This window comes from Acanthaster planci, linkage group LG02, assembly GCF_054643075.1.
Source record: "Acanthaster planci isolate LZ-2023a linkage group LG02, COTS_SCS, whole genome shotgun sequence".
Taxonomy (NCBI): Eukaryota; Metazoa; Echinodermata; class Asteroidea; order Valvatida; family Acanthasteridae; genus Acanthaster; species Acanthaster planci.
In genome coordinates, this window is record NC_141778.1 from 1,944,732 (window position 1) to 1,962,879 (window position 18,148).

Here is an 18,148-nt window from a genome sequence, read left to right on the forward strand (position 1 = left end):
GTGTATAGGGATTGGACATGTGGGGGGGGGAGGTACCCATCGGCCCCATATCGTGCACGGTATCCCCACGGAACAAATGCGCTGGCCTGCAAATGACACTGACGCGCGTCCATGTGCAATGGAAGTAAACTCTTTAGCCTATACTCACACCGCAGAGTCGAACATGTCAACGATGGGTGGGATACTTATCAAAGCCATCATAGCAGCCCCGAAAGGAATGGCTAGGATAGCCACTAACTTGGTCCTGTAGAGGGGAGAAACGACCAAGTGGTTTCTCAGGCAGAAACTCTATCAAAATTGAGGGGAAAGGAACTACCACTCGGGGTTTTGGTGTAACCGACTTCGTTTATAGGGAAGACATTTAATCTCGCTCCCTGTGTCCATCACATTCAATGTAATCTGTTAAATGGGAGTGTTTCCCAACCATGCGGTGTTCTAAAACTCATTTCCATTTTTTTGTAAAATGTGGCTTAAAACATTGCCATATAATTTAACGCAGATTTAAATCATTCTAAATAAAAACTGACATAAATTTACATTAAATTTGAATGCATCAGGGAAGGGGCTTAAAGTGCCGTAGTTTGGATACCAGACCCGATGATTCTGACTCTCTCTACGAATCAAGGGTCCGGTAACACCCACTGATGTCGATACACTGGATAGGCAGCTCTGCTCCGCGACTGTGACTGTGCGGTCATCTTAGGCTATTCGGTACAATGGCAGTTCCAAGTCACTGTCTTTAGCGCCGCGCATGACTGCACTTAGTGAATGGACTGAAGTTGGAGGCCATTGTATTGAAAATCCTAAGAGGGCCGCGCGGTCACTTCAATTCACACAGTTACTGCTGAGCTGCCTATCCATTGTATAAAGATCAGTGGGTATCACCCAATGTCCACGTAACCGAGACTGGAAGAATTCCTCCAGTTTTCCGGAAATAGCCGAAATATTCCGAAGTCGTCCCGTCTGTATTCGGAATGTACGGATATTACCGTTGATGCTCGGTTGTTCCCAGCCGGGAGGGTAGGCTAGCTGTTGAACATAAACTCTCGTATCCCAATGACTGTGCTGTACCCAAGCTTTAATTTTGTTTATTTTTGCACTCCATAGTTAGGTGCTATTCCCAAGCGCGCCATATCTAGGTGGCAGCGCGCGTTGGGTATGCGTGGTACGTTGCTTAGTTTAACTGTTTGACATGTACGGACAGTTTTTGTGTTCATGGTCTCCAACTTTGTGTCCCTAATTTTATAGTGCTTTTAGAAGCTATAACCTGAGGGTTAAGCATCCATATATTTTTGTGTAAGTTAAGCTCCATTATTGTGTTGTTAACTTGATTATGAAGGTTTCATTTCATTGTGATTTGGGGGTTTATTTTGTCCGTCTCAGTTTAGTAATGTATAAGATTATGTCAATCTACATGTACACGTTAGTTTACATGCACCATAAATCCAGAATCGGATTCACGTATTTTGAAACTTACAGTTGCCATTATGACTGTCATCCGTTACAGAGACATTTTGCTGGGTGAGCCAGTGTGTGTTAAACCCTTTTAAGAAAATCCGTGACAGTTCTTTACATGAGATTCTGATTGTGTCAGAGGAAGCCTGGAAGCCCACAAGTCTGTAAGTTTATTAATATTATTTTCATGTACATGTGGGCGACTGAATGCACACCATGAGATCCCTTTATCACTTTGGAGGTAATGTGTAGGGAATACAAATCAATCTTGGGACTTTATAGTGGATTATTGTAATGGTACATATCTGGATGTACACAACATTATTATTTCCCTTTGACAGAGTCATTTCACTAGTGTATTTTTGGCATGTGAAGAGGAAACTGGTGACAGTTTGAGTTAGGGTTTTTTAATTGTGTGTTGACATAGTCAAGAAGTTTTGTACGTTTATTGGGGTTGGCTTCCACAATTTCTTTCACAAATATGGAGGACTGACCTTATGCTTGTAATCTTTTGTTTTAACAGTTTTACCCACAAACAAACTTCGAGGCACATAGTACCAGTTCATGGAAGTTCATGGAATAAAGACATTCTTCGAACTAAACTCTGTGATCTACTATTGCTTGAATTTTAGGGTTAGCTACTGGACAGGAGCCAGCGCGGTCAGTGCACACTCTGAGGCCAGTATAATGACAGCTGTTGATCCTACTTTATTTGACTTTATACACTGAAATCCAAGGCCGCCTTGGCCGAAATGCCAAGCGAAATGCAGAGTATAGGTTTCTTCGACCAATTAAAGCTTTGTGCTTGAAATATGCTCTCAGTGACGATACACTTGCAGCATTGCAAAATGGATATGGGAAAAACTTCATTTTGGAGATGTTGCCCCGATGAAATCGAAAGCATTTCGAACATCCGGGCTCTCAACTTCAAACCCCTGACCCTTGGTTCATATCTATTTATATCAGCGGGTGATACCTGACCTAAGATTTTTAATCAAAGAGTCGTCAGGGAATCTTTGGGCAGCGAACCAGACTAAAAGTGCTGGTCTACTGCTGTTCGACTTACGAAGGTATTTTCAGCAGAGGTGACGGCCCCAAGAGTAAATAGAAGACTGCGGTGCCAAACGCCCCCATGACCATCATAATCCTCGTGGCTTTCTGTGTAACCAAATGAATAAACTTACCGAATTAGCAAACGAGACATCCTTTTTTGTGTCTACCAGCTACAAAACTGGCTCGTGTGAATTAAAATTGTCAAATACTACGAAATTCAAACAAACAGAGACGTTTGGATAAAAAAGCAATTAGAATTGAATGTTTCTATTTAGCTTCTTGTTTAAAGACAGATGAGTTATAGTTAAGACTTTCTTTACTTGTTAAATTAAGTCACAAAATTAGGCTAATACAGAATGAGGTATGTAAGACGTATATTTGGATTATATTTGCACGACAGTGGCTTTGCACCTGTAATCCATATTGTTATTTCGCTTTTGCTCTTAAATCTGCCATTTTCGAGATTTTAAAGACAACTTTGCCCAGACGAATATGTCTTCCAGACACCCCTTAATGCACCATTAAAATTCATTTCTTGATCTTTTTCTCATATTTGCCTTTTCGAATGGAAAATCCTATCTACCCTTTGTTTCTGATGTCACACCCACAAGGGAGGAGCCACCAATGGCAGATTAAGCCCAGAAGCGATAACTTACCGTAGCATCAGCAACAGCTCCCCAAATTACCGTGGCCACCGCGTACGCCAGACCCCAACCAAAAAAGATCAAACTGATTTGAATCACCGTGAAATCAAGCTATAAAAAGGAAGATAAAGAAAAGTCGCAAGGCGTATGGTTAGGATGATGACACCGGAAGTATGGTTCTTCTTTAGAAAAATACTGAAAGTTTCATTTAGAAATTAGTGTCACCTCATGAGTATATGTAAACTAAGAAATTAAGAATGTTATGTGATCATGTATTTAGGAAAGACAAACCTACAACGCATACGTTTAAAATGCGTTGCCGATTAAATTTGAAGTGAAGTAGTCGAGAGTTCACTCTCCTTGAAACACGGACGTATATAAAAAAAAACTGGACTTGCAACACCTTTGTATTAACAAGAAGCCAACCAGCGGCCATTTTACCGAGCCAAATACAAACGCGTGGGTTGGCTCCCCTCTATCGACGACAGGATGAACAAAGGCGGGAATTGCCAGGAAAGCTTTGTATTTGGCTCGGTAAAATGGCCACGAGTGGATTCAATGACGTCTATAAGCTGATTAAGGGCATTGCGAGTCCAGATTTTATTAAACAAGTCCGTGCCTTCAAATGGCTGGAACTTTATGTGTTTATACCCCAGGAACGCACCCTTTTCAGATGAATTGACAGGGTAGGGTTTAAGACTGAAAATGCAATAGCAGCCAAAGCCGTGCTTGCCAAAGCAACCCACATGGCTGGTATCCTCAAAACTCTGATCAGGGATCCAGACTCTTCGTTCTTCGTTCCTGTTCAGTGGGTTAAAATTAAAACATCAGTATTATAAGATCATTAAACAGTCCTTACACATTTCGGCACCCATTTTTCCTTCACGTCACAAGAAGAAAAAACTAAATTACGTGAAAACTGAATTTGTTCTCAACCCTGTTCAACCAGTGGTCCTATCGCTCTAAAATGCTATGGATACCCCATAGCCGATGTAGGATGCGCGATAAGAACCATATCGTTACCTTCGATACCAACAGGTCTAACACGCTGTTAGAAAGCTGAAAGATCATTGTTATCAAATTTGAAGAGAAATCGATTTTATCTTGATCAGCGTGCCTTACCCTGCTCTGGCAGCAAGAAGAAATTGATAAAATTGACAACAAGAACAACCGCTCCGAGAACAAAGAACGGGAGCTCGAAGCCACCGGCCTGTCAAAACAAGCACAGATAAATATGGAGAAACGTCGAGAACATCTGACAAAACAAGTTTGTGTTTTGATGAAGTTAATGAGCGGAATCACTCTTCAATTTACACCATGCTCTTTTGTGAAATGGATCGACACTCCTCTCTGAGACGGCAGCGTTGAGTTAGGGTTTTTATAAATACCTTGATACTCATAAAGACCTTTCCCCCTTTCCAATGGTGAACTTACGTCATAGAGTAGGCCACCAATAGCCGGTCCAATTGCACACGACAGACCTCCCATCATCTCGACCGTGCTCTGTGAAAATTCGAAGTACGTGTATGTATATTCAATATTACACGAGTCGAATCTTATAGGGATCTCACAGTAGGCCTACGTCACAAATCTTGCACCTCTTTGAAAGCGATTTCTCACAATGATCTGTCTGCTGAAACAGATTTAACACCGATCCAACACCAATCTTACACTGATGCGGTACACGAATTTGACGCTGAATTTTACGCTTGTTCGACCCGAATCGTACACACATCTGTTACAGATATGACAAACCTGCAGCATTTCCCTACCACAGCTGTGCCGACATTCTCGGGGAACGCGTAAGCCACGCATGCTGCTGACGCCGTCAGGCAAGCCGAACTTCCTAGCCCTCCCAAAAGTCGAATGGCTAAGCTAAAACCAGTAAATGTTTCCTTCGTTGGCATGGCAGCAATTGACCTAAATGAAAACGAAACAATGAAGTAACATGGTTTCTACTTGAGATCAAATACAAAAAAGAAACAATTGTCTCTTTCCCCCCGCCTTTTCAATATAAGGAGTTGAGTTACGATAGGATACTTTGCTTTTGAAGAAACAGGAAAACCTCTGTTCAAAGAGTGGCCTCTGATTAATTTCCTTCCACATAATTACTCTACAAATTTCCTATCAAATACTCATTGTAAACTTTAAAGGTTAAAAAAAGCATAAAAGGTTCTGTAAAAATATCAACAGATGTGTAATTGCTTACCCAAACAAGATGCTGCAACAGCCAGTAACGAATGTTCCCGCCAAAAAGACAAACCGAGCGCCAACGATAGGAATCTAAAATGCAGCAGTACAACGTGGACATGTAGGCGTTACAGTACAAATACACAAAAACACAAAGGAATTCTGAAATGATGTTGAGAAATAAATGGCATATGAAAGGTGATACGTAAAGTGTGAATATCTGACAAATTTAAGTGAAATCGGTTCGGACAGAGATCAGTGGCGTAGCTAGGATTTTACTGGTGGGGGGCACAGAGGGGCACCAGCATCTTATGGGGACCAGCTTTCAGTGAAGTGGTTTTTGGGGGGCAAGTTTTTGTTAGCCTAGTTCAATAGCCATTCGTCCATTTTTCTCGGGGGGGGGGCACCTTGGGCCACCAGGAGGGGGGGTGGAGCACGTGCTCCCCAGCCCTCCGTGGCTACGTCACTGATAGAGATAGTAAATTTTATTTGAGAATTTCACTGAAGATCAAAACAAAAAATAACACGACATCTGCTATCCACTTTACCGGGTCACTTACTTCACTACACAAGGACCGCTCCACAAAATTTACAAAATTCCTGGTATGTCTGGCAGACACTTTGCCACTGAATAGACCTACGACGTAATGCAGTGTTTACCGCGGTGCATTGTGGGTGAAAGGTGGGGTTGTTGCAGGAACGCGTCGACGTGACACGTTATGTGTAACGTATACTATATGGCTTGTGGTTAACAAAGATCTGCATACGTTCTTTTGAAATAAGGCCATCAAAGTGAAGTCCAAGTGGACTCTGTATGCAGTCTACATTTTGTGGGCGGAGACAAAACTTACGATGTACCAGATCCAACGATTTTTCTCTGAAGAGCAAGGCAGCTTCTTCTTGTTCATTTTGCCGGGAAACAACCTCCTCCCTCTCACTCGTCCACGGGAAAATCGTTGGATCCGGTACATCGTAAGTTTTGTCTCCGCCTACAAAATGTAGACTGCATACAGAGGTCCACTTGGATTTCGCTTTGATAGCCTTATTTCTCACTGAACGTATCCAAATCTGTCCCCTTTAGCGGTCCCGTGGAAGATTTAAAAAGCGCAGCTCTGGCGTTCGTTGAGTGTTTGATAAACACGATGGAACACAGCAGTCCACATGGACCATTTCGGACGATAATCGAGAATTTTTTATATTTTTTTCTTTTTCTCGTGTATGATCGATACACACGCCATATAGTATACGTTACACATAACGTGTCACGTCGACGCGTTCCAGCAACGTCCCCACCTTTCACCCACAATGCACCGCGGTAAACATTGTATTACGTCATAATGTTGTAGGTCTATTTGATAGTGAAACAAAACCTACAGTTTTGCCCCATATCGGTGATCCAATACCCGCTGAAAGGGAGAATGCGCTAAACACAAGCCCAATAACTGTCTGCGAAACTCCTCTTCCTTCTGCCTGTAACAGAAGAAAAAAATCAAGATTAAACACTTCAAAGTTTTATTGCTAAAATGTTCTTATTAATTCCTCAAACACTTCGCAGAGCGACACACTCTAAATACTGACCAAAACTCTAAACAGAAGATTGGTCTTAATCATTTGCCATGGCTGAAGGTCCATATAAGCCTGAAAATATTTAGATATTTGTTACTCTGGAAGCGTTCAATTTGACTTCCTTGCTGAAACCTAGAGGTTTGTCTTCCAAAATTGGCGAGGATGATTGAATGTCAAACCTGGTAAACAAATTTCAGACGCATATTGTTAGGCAATCAGAACACGGCTATGGGGGGCTTTTCGCGGAGGAAAGAAGCATTCTCAAGTATTGTCTTTTTTCTAAAGAAAGAAAGAAAGAAAAGAAAGAAAAACTAAACTAAACAAATTGCAAAATGCTAATGACCTAAAGATGCATCTAGGCCCCCTACTGAAAGGTTAAATGATTTTATGGTAAACATTTCCTATAGAACAAACCCTTACAGTTAACCCCTAAGAGAGAAAAATATAACAGCAAAAATGCAGTTCCGAATCACTGGTAAACTTTCTGAATTTCGGCTTGATGAGTATAATATATCCTAGTGTGCCTTCAGGCATGTCTCGCATCACCGTTGAACCGTCAGAAGTTTAGGCGAATATGGCAAGATGGTGCAAGAAAGTCCCCAAGTAGTAGGGTATAGCCACTCGCCGTTTTATGCACATTAAGCGTTCCTGGAACTCACTGTTCCTCATAGAGGGAATCAGTTCAACAGCATTGACGACCCCCACCCCCCCACACCCCACACCACCCCACACCACCAGCCCATCCCCATGCCCACCCCCCCACACCCCACACCACCCCACACCACCAGCCCATCCCCATGCCCACCCCCCCAACACCACCCCCCCCAACCAGAGCTACTGGAACAACACAGAATTTGTTACACCTGTACATTACAAAGTGAGAAAGGACACCTAACAGCCGTACACCGAAACGCTTTCTCAATTCTTCGCATAAGCCCCATCTCCTCCACACTCAACTGCCCACAAGTAGGCGTTGCCTAGAGATGTATGGCCTAACCAGCCAAAAGGCTCCTGAGGTTACTTGTGGGCCAGGATATTGGTAAGAAATAGCAGTAGAAAGTTGACATGAAGGCCACACACAGAGTACATGCATACAGAGGTATGAAGGAATGTATACAGACTGGTAGCAGGCCTGGATTACCCGGTTGGTCTGGCCAGCAAGTGAACTCAGCATTAAAGGTGACTGCCTGGTGTGAAAATATGGTTCTCAATGTTAAGAATACATGGAATAAAAAGTTTGTTGACTAAAAAAATGGAGAAATAAAAAAAACACATCTGTCTCCGTCCCCCCTCTGAAGATTAGATCCTTAAGCCAGTTTCAATTAATTTTGCCACATGGCAATTTTCTCCTTGAAAGCCCCACAGCATCCAAAAAGAGTGAAAATATGTATTGAATCGGAAATCGTGTCAAATTCTAAAGATATGTGCAAGCAAATTTCAAAAAGTTACTGTTAATGACGTCACTGATGCTGGAGTCCCCTGGCCTACATTGTAGGTTTCTTTGATTTACTAAAACCAGAAATGAAATATAAAATGTCCATTTCATGGGTGTTTATCTTTCTTTTAGAATCATTCCTAGCATTCTCTCTTTTAAACTTCTGCTGTAAGGTCTGTTATTTAGAAAAAGTTATATTTGCAAAAAATATGCAAAATTGACAGGCTTCTAAAAACAATGTTTGAAAAAGAAATAATTTTTCAACGTCTCAAAATTGTAGAATGCAGCTGTATTTTTCATTGGAGTAAAAACCAGGCCCTATGATGGAACAATTAAAGTAGGTATATCAATTCGGTACAGAGGTAAATTCTTACATTTATTGGGTAGAAGACACTTATGATGGAGAAGGCCATATAATTCGCCAGATTCGCCAGCACTGCACTGGCAAAAGTGGCCTTCTGGTAATAGGTGAATTTGGGTCCCTTTGGCGGCGTGTCTACTTCATTCGCTTCACTGGCACCTGTCTGGCGACCAGGATCAATCCTATTGGTGGAGGGTGTGGTCAGGTCCGCATTGGTTGGCGCCTGCTGGCCCGAATTTGCATATTCCTGTGTTGGGGCGGGGTTACATTTATCCATAACTCAGCCTACTCTTGATCTGAAAGTACAGAGACAAAACAAGTTGAAAACGCAACCCCACTAACTTCAACCAGGTCCTTCCATTGCTAGGAACTGAAGACTCTGATTTAATAACTAGGATTAGTCAAAGCTCTTTATAGCAAATAAATCTTAGTGCGACATTAATGACTGGTAAAAAACTTGTGCAACTCTAGTGAATAAGATATAGCAGTACATGTAATAGCTTTTCACTGTGTGTAACGCTATACCATGACCGTTTGCATACGCAGGATCTAACCATCATATTGTTTTTCTTGCAAAACCTGTGAAATGAAGTATTGAAACTTGAACACTTAAGGTATGATTTTACATCTGATTGACAGATGTGTTAACGAGTCAATTTTTGCAAGTCCAAGTCAAGTAACAAGTCAATTTTTGCAAGTCCACGCTCAGTCATAAATCATTTGCTCTAGTCACAAGTCAAGTCACAAGTCATTTGATCACAGATCAAGTAAAGTCAACTCACAATGCATTTTGGTCCAAGCCCAAGCAAGTCACAAGTCTTTTTGTCCAAGTACACGTCTAGTCGCACGATGTGTGATTTCAAACCACGGCCTAATCTTGGTTCAAAGACCTCCCATAGCTGTTCCGCAACACGAACCACATAGGAAGGTCTTGGATATTGTTTTGTTTGACAAGGGGCGGCACTAGACAATGGTAATGATAGATATGCATTATTCATATCCCTTGATTGGTGATCGGCGGAAGTTATGGAAATAGCCTTCAACCTGTCAACAAACTTCATGTTCGCGACGTTTTCAAAATGAAACACCAGCCAACATCGCATTTAACATTTCTCAAAGACGGTTTGAGTGAAGCACTCCTAAATATCCTTCTATAGTCTGAGGCAGTGGCCGGGAAATTGCAATGAGCACATAAGGTCAAAAAAGTCTCTGGTTTCTGGTCAGTGCGCACGTCGCTGTAGACCTGAGCGTCTGCAATATATATATATAAAAAATTGGTATAAAACGATGTCCAAAAAGTGACAGACTTGCTTATAATCGACTGGAATCCTTCCACTGCATGTGTAATTTTAACGTGTTTTTGATGGGGTACGGTCGATTAATATGTACAGTAAAAGAGTCCCTTTAGTTTTTCATACATTTAGTTGGGCACTCTTCTTCAGATGACGTCATTTCTGTATGATGCATTTTACATCGGGGAACTAAACAAACGAGGTGGTCTTATATCCTGTGTTCTTGTACAAGATTATGTTTTTTAAACATTAAAAATTGTGGGGGCCAGACTATTTAAGTGTTGGTAGTGGCAGGCATTACGTGCGCATGCAGTTGCAGTGGACAACGCGCGTTATGGGTACATCTTTTCTGGAAAAACAGAAACCAGATGCTGAAGATTATTTTTTTGGCCTAAGCAAAATATTTGAGCCAATTTAAAGTTTCCCCGACGTGTTGCACATTGTCGCCAGCACATGGTATACCGTCACTATGCATGATGTGTACGCTCGCTTTAGTCTTAGATTTTGGCCCATTTCTCACCCAAACTGAAAATTTACAGGATACATGCTCAAAAAATATCTGAATAAGGGTAGTTGTTATACAAATAATCTACTAGCGTGTCTTGAAGGAATGTTACAACCACCTAAACGCCGCATTTTACGCAGAAATCTTTGGCCTTCGAGATCGGGACGCAATTTTTTCTAATTCTAAGCTGGGTAGGCTAACGTCATGAACTGATAAGGCTCAAACGAGTATTTTTACGTGCATGTCAAGCCCAAAGAAAATGAAGCAGGGCACAGCCAAGCTCTTGGGAGTGGTCCGGCCTTGAAATGGGCCAAAATAACCGGGGTCTTTTAGAGTTAATTAACGTGTCCTCACTTGGCAAGAGTTTGGTGGCATTCGGATAAGCTTGAGTAAACCTTTTTGCATCCATGGTAACTAATTAAAATAACAAGAACAGACTCTGAGACACCATGGAGAAGCCAGCAACGCATCTTCCCTCTATAATATTCTGAGACAAACCATACATACATGTACGTCACATGTACATTTACCTAGCTATTGGATGTACACAGTGAATGTGGAAAAAATCACTAAGGTCATAATTGCACACACGCAGCGCTTGGTGTTGCTAAGAGTCTGTGTTGTATACAACAGCAAGTCCAATTATATGCACACCATCGGTAAAGGTAAATACAGCCCACTTACCTTTACCTTAAAGCTCACCTGGAAGTGGAGGTGAGTATACGTACACCGCTGTTCCATTTAACAGTACTTCACAAGCAGGAATCCTACACACGGAACTTTTCATGGCATCTATTGTATGCCTGTGTGCGCTGTATTGTAGACACGCTGCCACCCTCACCATGAAAGGCTCGAAAGCTCACACACATTCAAGTTGACTGCCAGCAAGTCACGGTCAAGCACTTGAAAAGCTAAAACTGGTGACCTTTGAGGGCATTGGGGCCATGTGCATGCAACCCAGTCTTATTGCTCAGTTGAGCGGATCTAAAGGCCCATGACGAATCGGAATTTTGGTTTACAGTCGTGCTGCGAAATTCTCAGCCATATTGAACACATTCCAAATGAGTGAACTTTTTTTGTGACAGCAAGATCACTAGACATTTGCATGGAGTACGAATCGGCCTAAATTGATCTCTATTTAGGCAAATCTGGATGGAACATTGTCTTACTAGTAAATACAAAGTCACTGCCCGGGACATGGGTTTCAGGGCGCCTTTCCGGACAGCAACCGGTGATTAGGAAGCAATGATCCTCCTTGTCGTTTTGTAAAAAGAGCTGTTCTCCCTATACATGTAGTTCAAGATGTCTTCCACACCTACTGCTTTCCGGCTGAAATAGAAAGTTCAGCAAACCAGCGCTAATCTGGCTTGCGTCTTTGTCACAATAGGCCGACACGTACCCGAGACTAAAAATTAAAGCAGGCTGTAAAAATGAGTTCCGTTCCAGCAATGCTGAGAATACTTTTTGAATGCATAAATGTGAGGCTCTGTACATCCCAAACATTATGTCAAAAGTTCAGTTAATTAGTTTTGTTCCGTACAGATACCAAGGGGGCTTGATATTCAAAATGGAGATGAAAATGCAATAAACTGCAGACAGCAGGGGAAAAACACCTACGGGTCTCAATGTACTCATAATGTAATTATGTTTCTTGGCCCCCCCAACCAATTAAAAATGACTTCCAATTCCAATTCAAACGACTTTAATTCAGACTTTGATGCGATTATCTGAACCTGAGCCATATGATTATGAAACAAATTAAAAAAAAAGTCCCCCAAAAAGTTATTCTCACTGGTTAGTTAAATTGATCATCAAAAGAGCACATTAATCTAGATGTTCATCTAATACTATGTGTCTACATGCAAATAAAATGCCATTATGCAAAGGTAAAAGAAACAACTCTAGATGAACAGGACAGCTACGAAATCCTGATACTTTGTGCTTCTTTGAAAGACAACACTGAAGAGGCCTCCAAATTGGAACCCTGGAACATTTTGTCAGTGGTATCCATAAAAAAATCAATTACACAGTCACCCTGTCCTGTAAAAGCGTACGAAGAGGTGGGAGCATCTTTACCACTTTCCAAATAAAACGTGTTGGATGATAAATATCCTCCGGAGTGTCCAGAGATTCGGCCACACTTCTTGATGACAATGTGGAGGAGTTGACAAACTCACACTTGTTTTTCCAGAATGGTTCGTGGGAGCAGAGCTCAGGATAATCTCTTTTGAGACAATACTTCAACTTGTCACTGTAAAAGAAGAAATAGTTAAAATTAGATGGGTTAGCATTTGATGAAAACAAGAGTTACTCTGGAATGACTGGAGCAGAGGAAAGACTGAATTTATGAGATAGATCATGCACATAATACTTCAACAGCTCGTTACCTTCCATTATTGATGTACATGAATAAATATTATTAGCTTGAGAGTAGGCATTACATACTGCCAATGCAATACATTCTCTCTCTAAACGTAATGTTGTCAGAGCTCAGCCAACTTAGGTCTTGTATTCATGTGCAAATGTTTTTATCCCCAGTTTTGAATACCAATTGAAGTTAGAGGGCTATTTCTTTTCATTCTGCTTAACTTCCTTTACATGTAATTAGCATTTTGGGCTTTTGGTTTCGTGGGTTTGAGTTGTACCGGGTGGAACAAAGGTAAGTTATTTCTTAAGCCAAGGAGGTCTTTTGTTTGAATGAACGCTTGTGCTGGGTGTGTGCGCAAGTGGTGGATGCAGTGGTATATAAAAGGAGTGCACCATCTTTTATCCGGGGCCACTTGTTATGCTATTCTAGTGATGGTAACGTCGCTATGGGTTCAAGAGCTCTCTTGCATTTGGCTAATTCCATGCCATTTGGAGCAGTTTGGCTCCAGTGGTTATTTTGAAGTCAAGATTCAAAATTTTAAAGCCTTCATAGAGAGAGGCCATCTTGTGTATGTAGTAGTTTCCAACTACAGTGCTGAACTTTGGGCCGGCGACAGTGACTACAAGCAACAACAAGGGCCAAAACCAGTAAGAACTTCTTTCTGTATTTTTTATTTAACTTTTGTAAAATGCTCAGTATGAGACATTGAGTGATATAATTGGACTTTTTCTTCGTTTTAACTTCTGTAAATAGCAGGTCTGTGATTTCTCAATCGATTGTTACCATTAATTCGAGACCTATGGTTTCGATGGGAATCTAGTAATTGAATTGGGAGTAATCGATTTTTTGTTTTCTTTTGGGGCATTTGTTTTTCTGTATTATGTATCGCACCATTATTTTGGAATTGGATTCATTGTATTGCTTTCAGAAAGCCCAAAATCCAAGGCAGGAATTTCCTGGAATTGGTTGTCTAAGGGGTGCAGTGTACCCTCTTCAGGGAAAGCCAAATCTTGACGGGGTGGGTGTAAGAAGGAGGAACCACGTGAGGCGGGTCTGAGAGACCACGAAGCGAGATTTGCGACCGACAGGGAACGTAGACAAGCCTGGTGACGGATAGTGGACACCGTTCGTTCAGGATGGACGATTCAGGCAAAGAGTTGCCAAAATAATTAGTGGCTTACTTCATGAGTTTGTGAAGCCATCGAGATTTTCCGGCACAACACCGTACCCCAAGACCTCCCTACTAGCACCAAACTAGCAATCTCGTTCAGAAATATCTTTTGAGTCACAAGGTCTTAAAAATTGATTCTGTTAATTAAAAACTTTACTTCAGTTTTTCAAACACCAATCTAACCATGCTATAGTGTATGTTTTTCTCGCCAGTGGCCCTAAACAGTCTCTGTATATGGCGATTGATTGCTCGCTTATAGCGCGTGAGGTGCTGCACAGACAGCTGGTGCTCTATTAATTAACCCTACCCCTCTAGGGTGTATACAAAATCATTTTGCAATCGGAGGATTTGGGACTGTCGGGGCTTTCCATTTAATACCTGCCACGTGACAGGTTATCAACCAATAGGAATGGCTCTAATGTCTAAAATTTTATTTATGAATGATATTGAAATAAATGAATGGATTACATAAATGGTGATTTTATACGTTTTGGGAAACTACACTCTTTTCCCTAGGAATGCATCGCTGTAGAGAACACCTCTCCACAAAATACATCATGCACCATATCAGGCAAGTGGCCTTCTTTCGTCCTCGGTTGGAGTAGCCTCCACCTCAAGCCGTGATAAGTACTCCTCTCCTGCAAGGTATACAAACCTCTTCAACGTGACCCCATTATCAACAATGTGTATTTGCATCAACTTTACACTGATTTTAAGTTCTGAAAGAACGGCACAGAAAAGAATAATAAAAAAACCCACACCACATTAAAGGCAAGAGCCACCACCCCGTCGCGTCTGACCAGTTGATCACTAGAGTTGACTAGAATGGTCAGAGATTTTCACAAAGCTACTTTAGCTTTGATTTTAGATAGGAAATAAAAACTTGCTCTGGGTGAGAAGGCACTCAACGAGAGCTTCTTGGTAATAATCAAGGAAAACAAATACAAGTCAACTTTAAGAAATGATAATTTAACAAATTCAATTTTAGGCAAGCTACTTGGGATTTTTTCCCATGAAGCCTATTTTCATGACTTAAGTAACACTTCAGGCACAATATTGCGAGAAACACACACACACACACACAAAATAAACAAAAAAAAAACTGAAGGACACAAACAAATCCCAAGCAACATCTAACACACCTAAAATTTTGACTATAACTACGAGTTAGTCCCCAGTACTGTCATGATGAAAGAGTACTTAAACCTTTTGCCACACCAATACTGCCAGACTCCAAACAGATAAATGACGACCATTAACACGAGACACCTAACCAGCAATGGTCGTCGCCGAAAAGGCAAATCCGAAGCGATCCAATCAATCGACATCAATAACAATGTATGGCTTCAATTTTGAATTTGTGTGGTTTTCACCATAACCGAAATGAGTCTGTATCACCAAGGCCTGGATATTTACCGTTTTTTTCTCATATGTTGCTTTTACAAACTGCCTGCGTTGGGACTGTCACCATGACCGGGGCACAAGTATTTCATACACACGTTCGGAGCTCTTATCTCACCAGCCACATGTTGCGGGCAGTAAGTCGAGCAAGCCAGGCGCATTTGGTAGTTTCCAATTTTGCTGTTCTTGCTGATGGGTGCACATTACCCTCGTCAGTCAGCCAGGTTTGACTACAGCAAGCAACTGAGTTACGGTACGGTGACATTTGATTTGTATGTTATTCATTAGTTTAATAAGAGACTTTGAGACTCCAACAAAGTTAGCCTAAGAAATCAGATGAAGTGTAATTTGTATAGGCAATATTAGTACCTGCCAAGCACAAAAACAGAAGATGTTTACAGAATAAAAACACGGCCATTTTACTGTGGAGGTAGGAAATGGATAAGTTTTTATACGGGGCTTCGGTATTTTTTCCGGTTAAGTAACAATGCATGCAATATGGTGGCGTTATGTATGGGCTCCAAGTAGTCATCAAAGTGGTGGTTGGTACATAAAAGTCTTGTTTGGATTTCTCCGTGTACTTTCTTTCATTGCCATCCATAAATTTTACAACAAGAATAATTTGCCATTTTTCTAGCCTCGATCAATTCTAATGATTATTTTCGAAGATTTTTCCGTTCCTTAATGTAGCAGCAGCGCTTGCATGCCAACTGGAGGCGAAACCAAAGTCTTCATAGGAAGGAGAAGAACCTCCCGGTAAGGGATGGAGTAACAAGAAGACACAGCTTATCACTCCACAACACCACAGAAGATGCACTAGTTTATTATTCCCATAATTGGTTGATTGGTAAAAAAATCTATAAAATGACATAAAACATTAATTACATAGTATACAATATTAGTGATAACTGACTGATTAAAGTTCATGTGACTATTTCACCGAGTACATTCAAAAAGTGGGTAAAATGTACATTTCTACCACAATACGAGCTAAGCTGCATTCGTAAGATTTCTAACCACAACAGCGAGCGGCGGTGATTCAGCTGTCACTGTGGCTACTATATGTAAATGAGCAGAAAATGCGACTGCAGCTTTTATGTAGAAGTCGGAAAGTTACCAGGGTTATATTGAGCGTTGTCGAAACGAGTGGATTCGGCTGAGACATTGGTTTCGCTGGTTCCAGCCATTTGGAAGCAGCGTTTGAAACCACATGTTCGAGCTCTGACTGGAACCAGCGGAACCGAAGTCTCAGCCGAATCCACTGGTTTCGTTCGTAATACCAGCGCAAATACACCAAGCTCGCTATTCACTCGGACACCACTGGTTCAAAGTCTCGGAACATGATGGTCTGCAAGCTGCAGGACAAGGCCCAGAGCCTCAGTCTGAACAGGCGAAACTTTCAAAGGAACCCAGACGTGGTATATGATTTTCCTTTCTTTAAACGTCATCCACGGAAGAGGAACCCTTCCAGGACACACCGGGCCCAGCAAGACAAGAAGCAAGAAATGGCGTATCCATGCGAGGTAGGAATATTATAAACATACAATGACAAACTACTATTAAGTACTATCCAAAAGTTTTTCAGTGACTTACGGAGAGTGTCTTTAGCGAATACCAGGCAAATTAAACACAACCACCAAAGAAGTAATCGGAACTCTTCCCAACGTACGCGTAGGAACAGTTCAAATAAGAGGTGAATCAATACCCCAGTTGGCGATGTTTTTTCCGTACCACATATTCGCTATTGGCCCATAAAACGCACTCTGATTGGCCATATTTCATTAAGCCAACTGGTATGATCGGACCGCTGTAGCAAAGGTATGGAATTCCATGTCTGCCGTCGCCCGTCGTCGTCGCATTTTGCTTTTTGTTGTGTCCCAATTCTGCCATTTACCAGTTCCAAACATGCCATTTTCCGTCGTGCGTCGCCCGTCGTGCGTCGTCCGTTGCCCGTCGTGCATCGCCCGTCGTGCGTCATCCGTCGTGCGTCGCCCGTCGTGCGTCGCCCGTCGTGTGTCGCCCGTCGTGCGTCGCCCATCAAATGGGTTGCATAGGACATGCAAAAGCCGGGGCTTAACAAATGACGACGTGATTCCATTCACTTCTAAAGATCTTTTCCGAATAAGGCAAGTACAAATCCCACCTGCAAAGCATATACTAGTCACATAATTAATTCCAATAATGCTAGACTACCCCTGCCCCTTGACAAGAAAATATCACCTCTCTGAGAATTCAACCAAGTGTTTTTTTGGGGGAAAAACATTTTCAGCAAAAATGTTCCGGCCAACTTATCCACAGTGTTATTCTAATTTGCATACTGTAAAAATGTGCTGACTTGTTTTCATCAAATTCCAGGAAGAAATCTGCCAGATACAGACATTCTATCTTGTCCTCTCAATTTCACCTTGAAATCCAGAAATACTAGACGTGCTGTGGATAACAAACTGTTATTAAATGTATTGTTAAGGGGCAATTACCACTTGGTTTAAGTTTCAGAAAATATGACGTGTTGGTTTTTGTGGGTGTGTATGCCATGGTGGATAGAGCAATGAGAACAGGTTGTCCAGCACATCAGCATTATTTATGGGGCTAACAAGTAACGTTACTGTTTAAAAGACTTCTGTGAGCCAACCTGCAAATAAAGTCATGTCTAATTTGGAATATACAGCAGATTTCATCATAGGTATAATAGTATAACTATTGGGAA

The 18,148-nt window shown here is 41.5% G+C and overlaps 1 protein-coding gene across 6 annotated transcripts in view; it reads right to left on the reverse strand.

The window, feature by feature from the left end:
• The window catches only part of LOC110985780 (MFS-type transporter SLC18B1-like), a 14,702-nt gene extending 2,660 nt beyond the window's left edge, over positions 1-12,042 (reverse strand). For 3 of the 6 annotated variants that reach the window (XR_015423500.1, XR_015423503.1, XM_087130582.1), the window contains exons 1-11: positions 11,186-12,042; positions 8,718-9,000; positions 6,717-6,812; positions 5,362-5,435; positions 4,925-5,072; positions 4,587-4,655; positions 4,275-4,362; positions 3,817-3,953; positions 3,165-3,263; positions 2,522-2,613; positions 149-244 (exon numbers count right to left, since the gene is read on the reverse strand). Coding sequence is in view for 4 of the 6 variants with exons in the window: in XM_087130582.1 (XP_086986708.1) it covers positions 149-244; positions 2,522-2,613; positions 3,165-3,263; positions 3,817-3,953; positions 4,275-4,362; positions 4,587-4,655; positions 4,925-5,072; positions 5,362-5,435; positions 6,717-6,812; positions 8,718-8,981 (1,163 nt within the window). In the remaining 2 variants the exon portion in view is untranslated. Of the gene's footprint in view, positions 1-148; positions 245-2,521; positions 2,614-3,164; positions 3,264-3,816; positions 3,954-4,274; positions 4,363-4,586; positions 4,656-4,924; positions 5,073-5,361; positions 5,436-6,716; positions 6,813-8,717; positions 9,001-11,185 lie in introns of those variants that run through there. The other 3 variants (XM_087130577.1, XM_087130586.1, XM_087130588.1) reach the window with 3 other exon arrangements.
• Between the last annotated feature and the right edge of the window lie 6,106 nt (positions 12,043-18,148).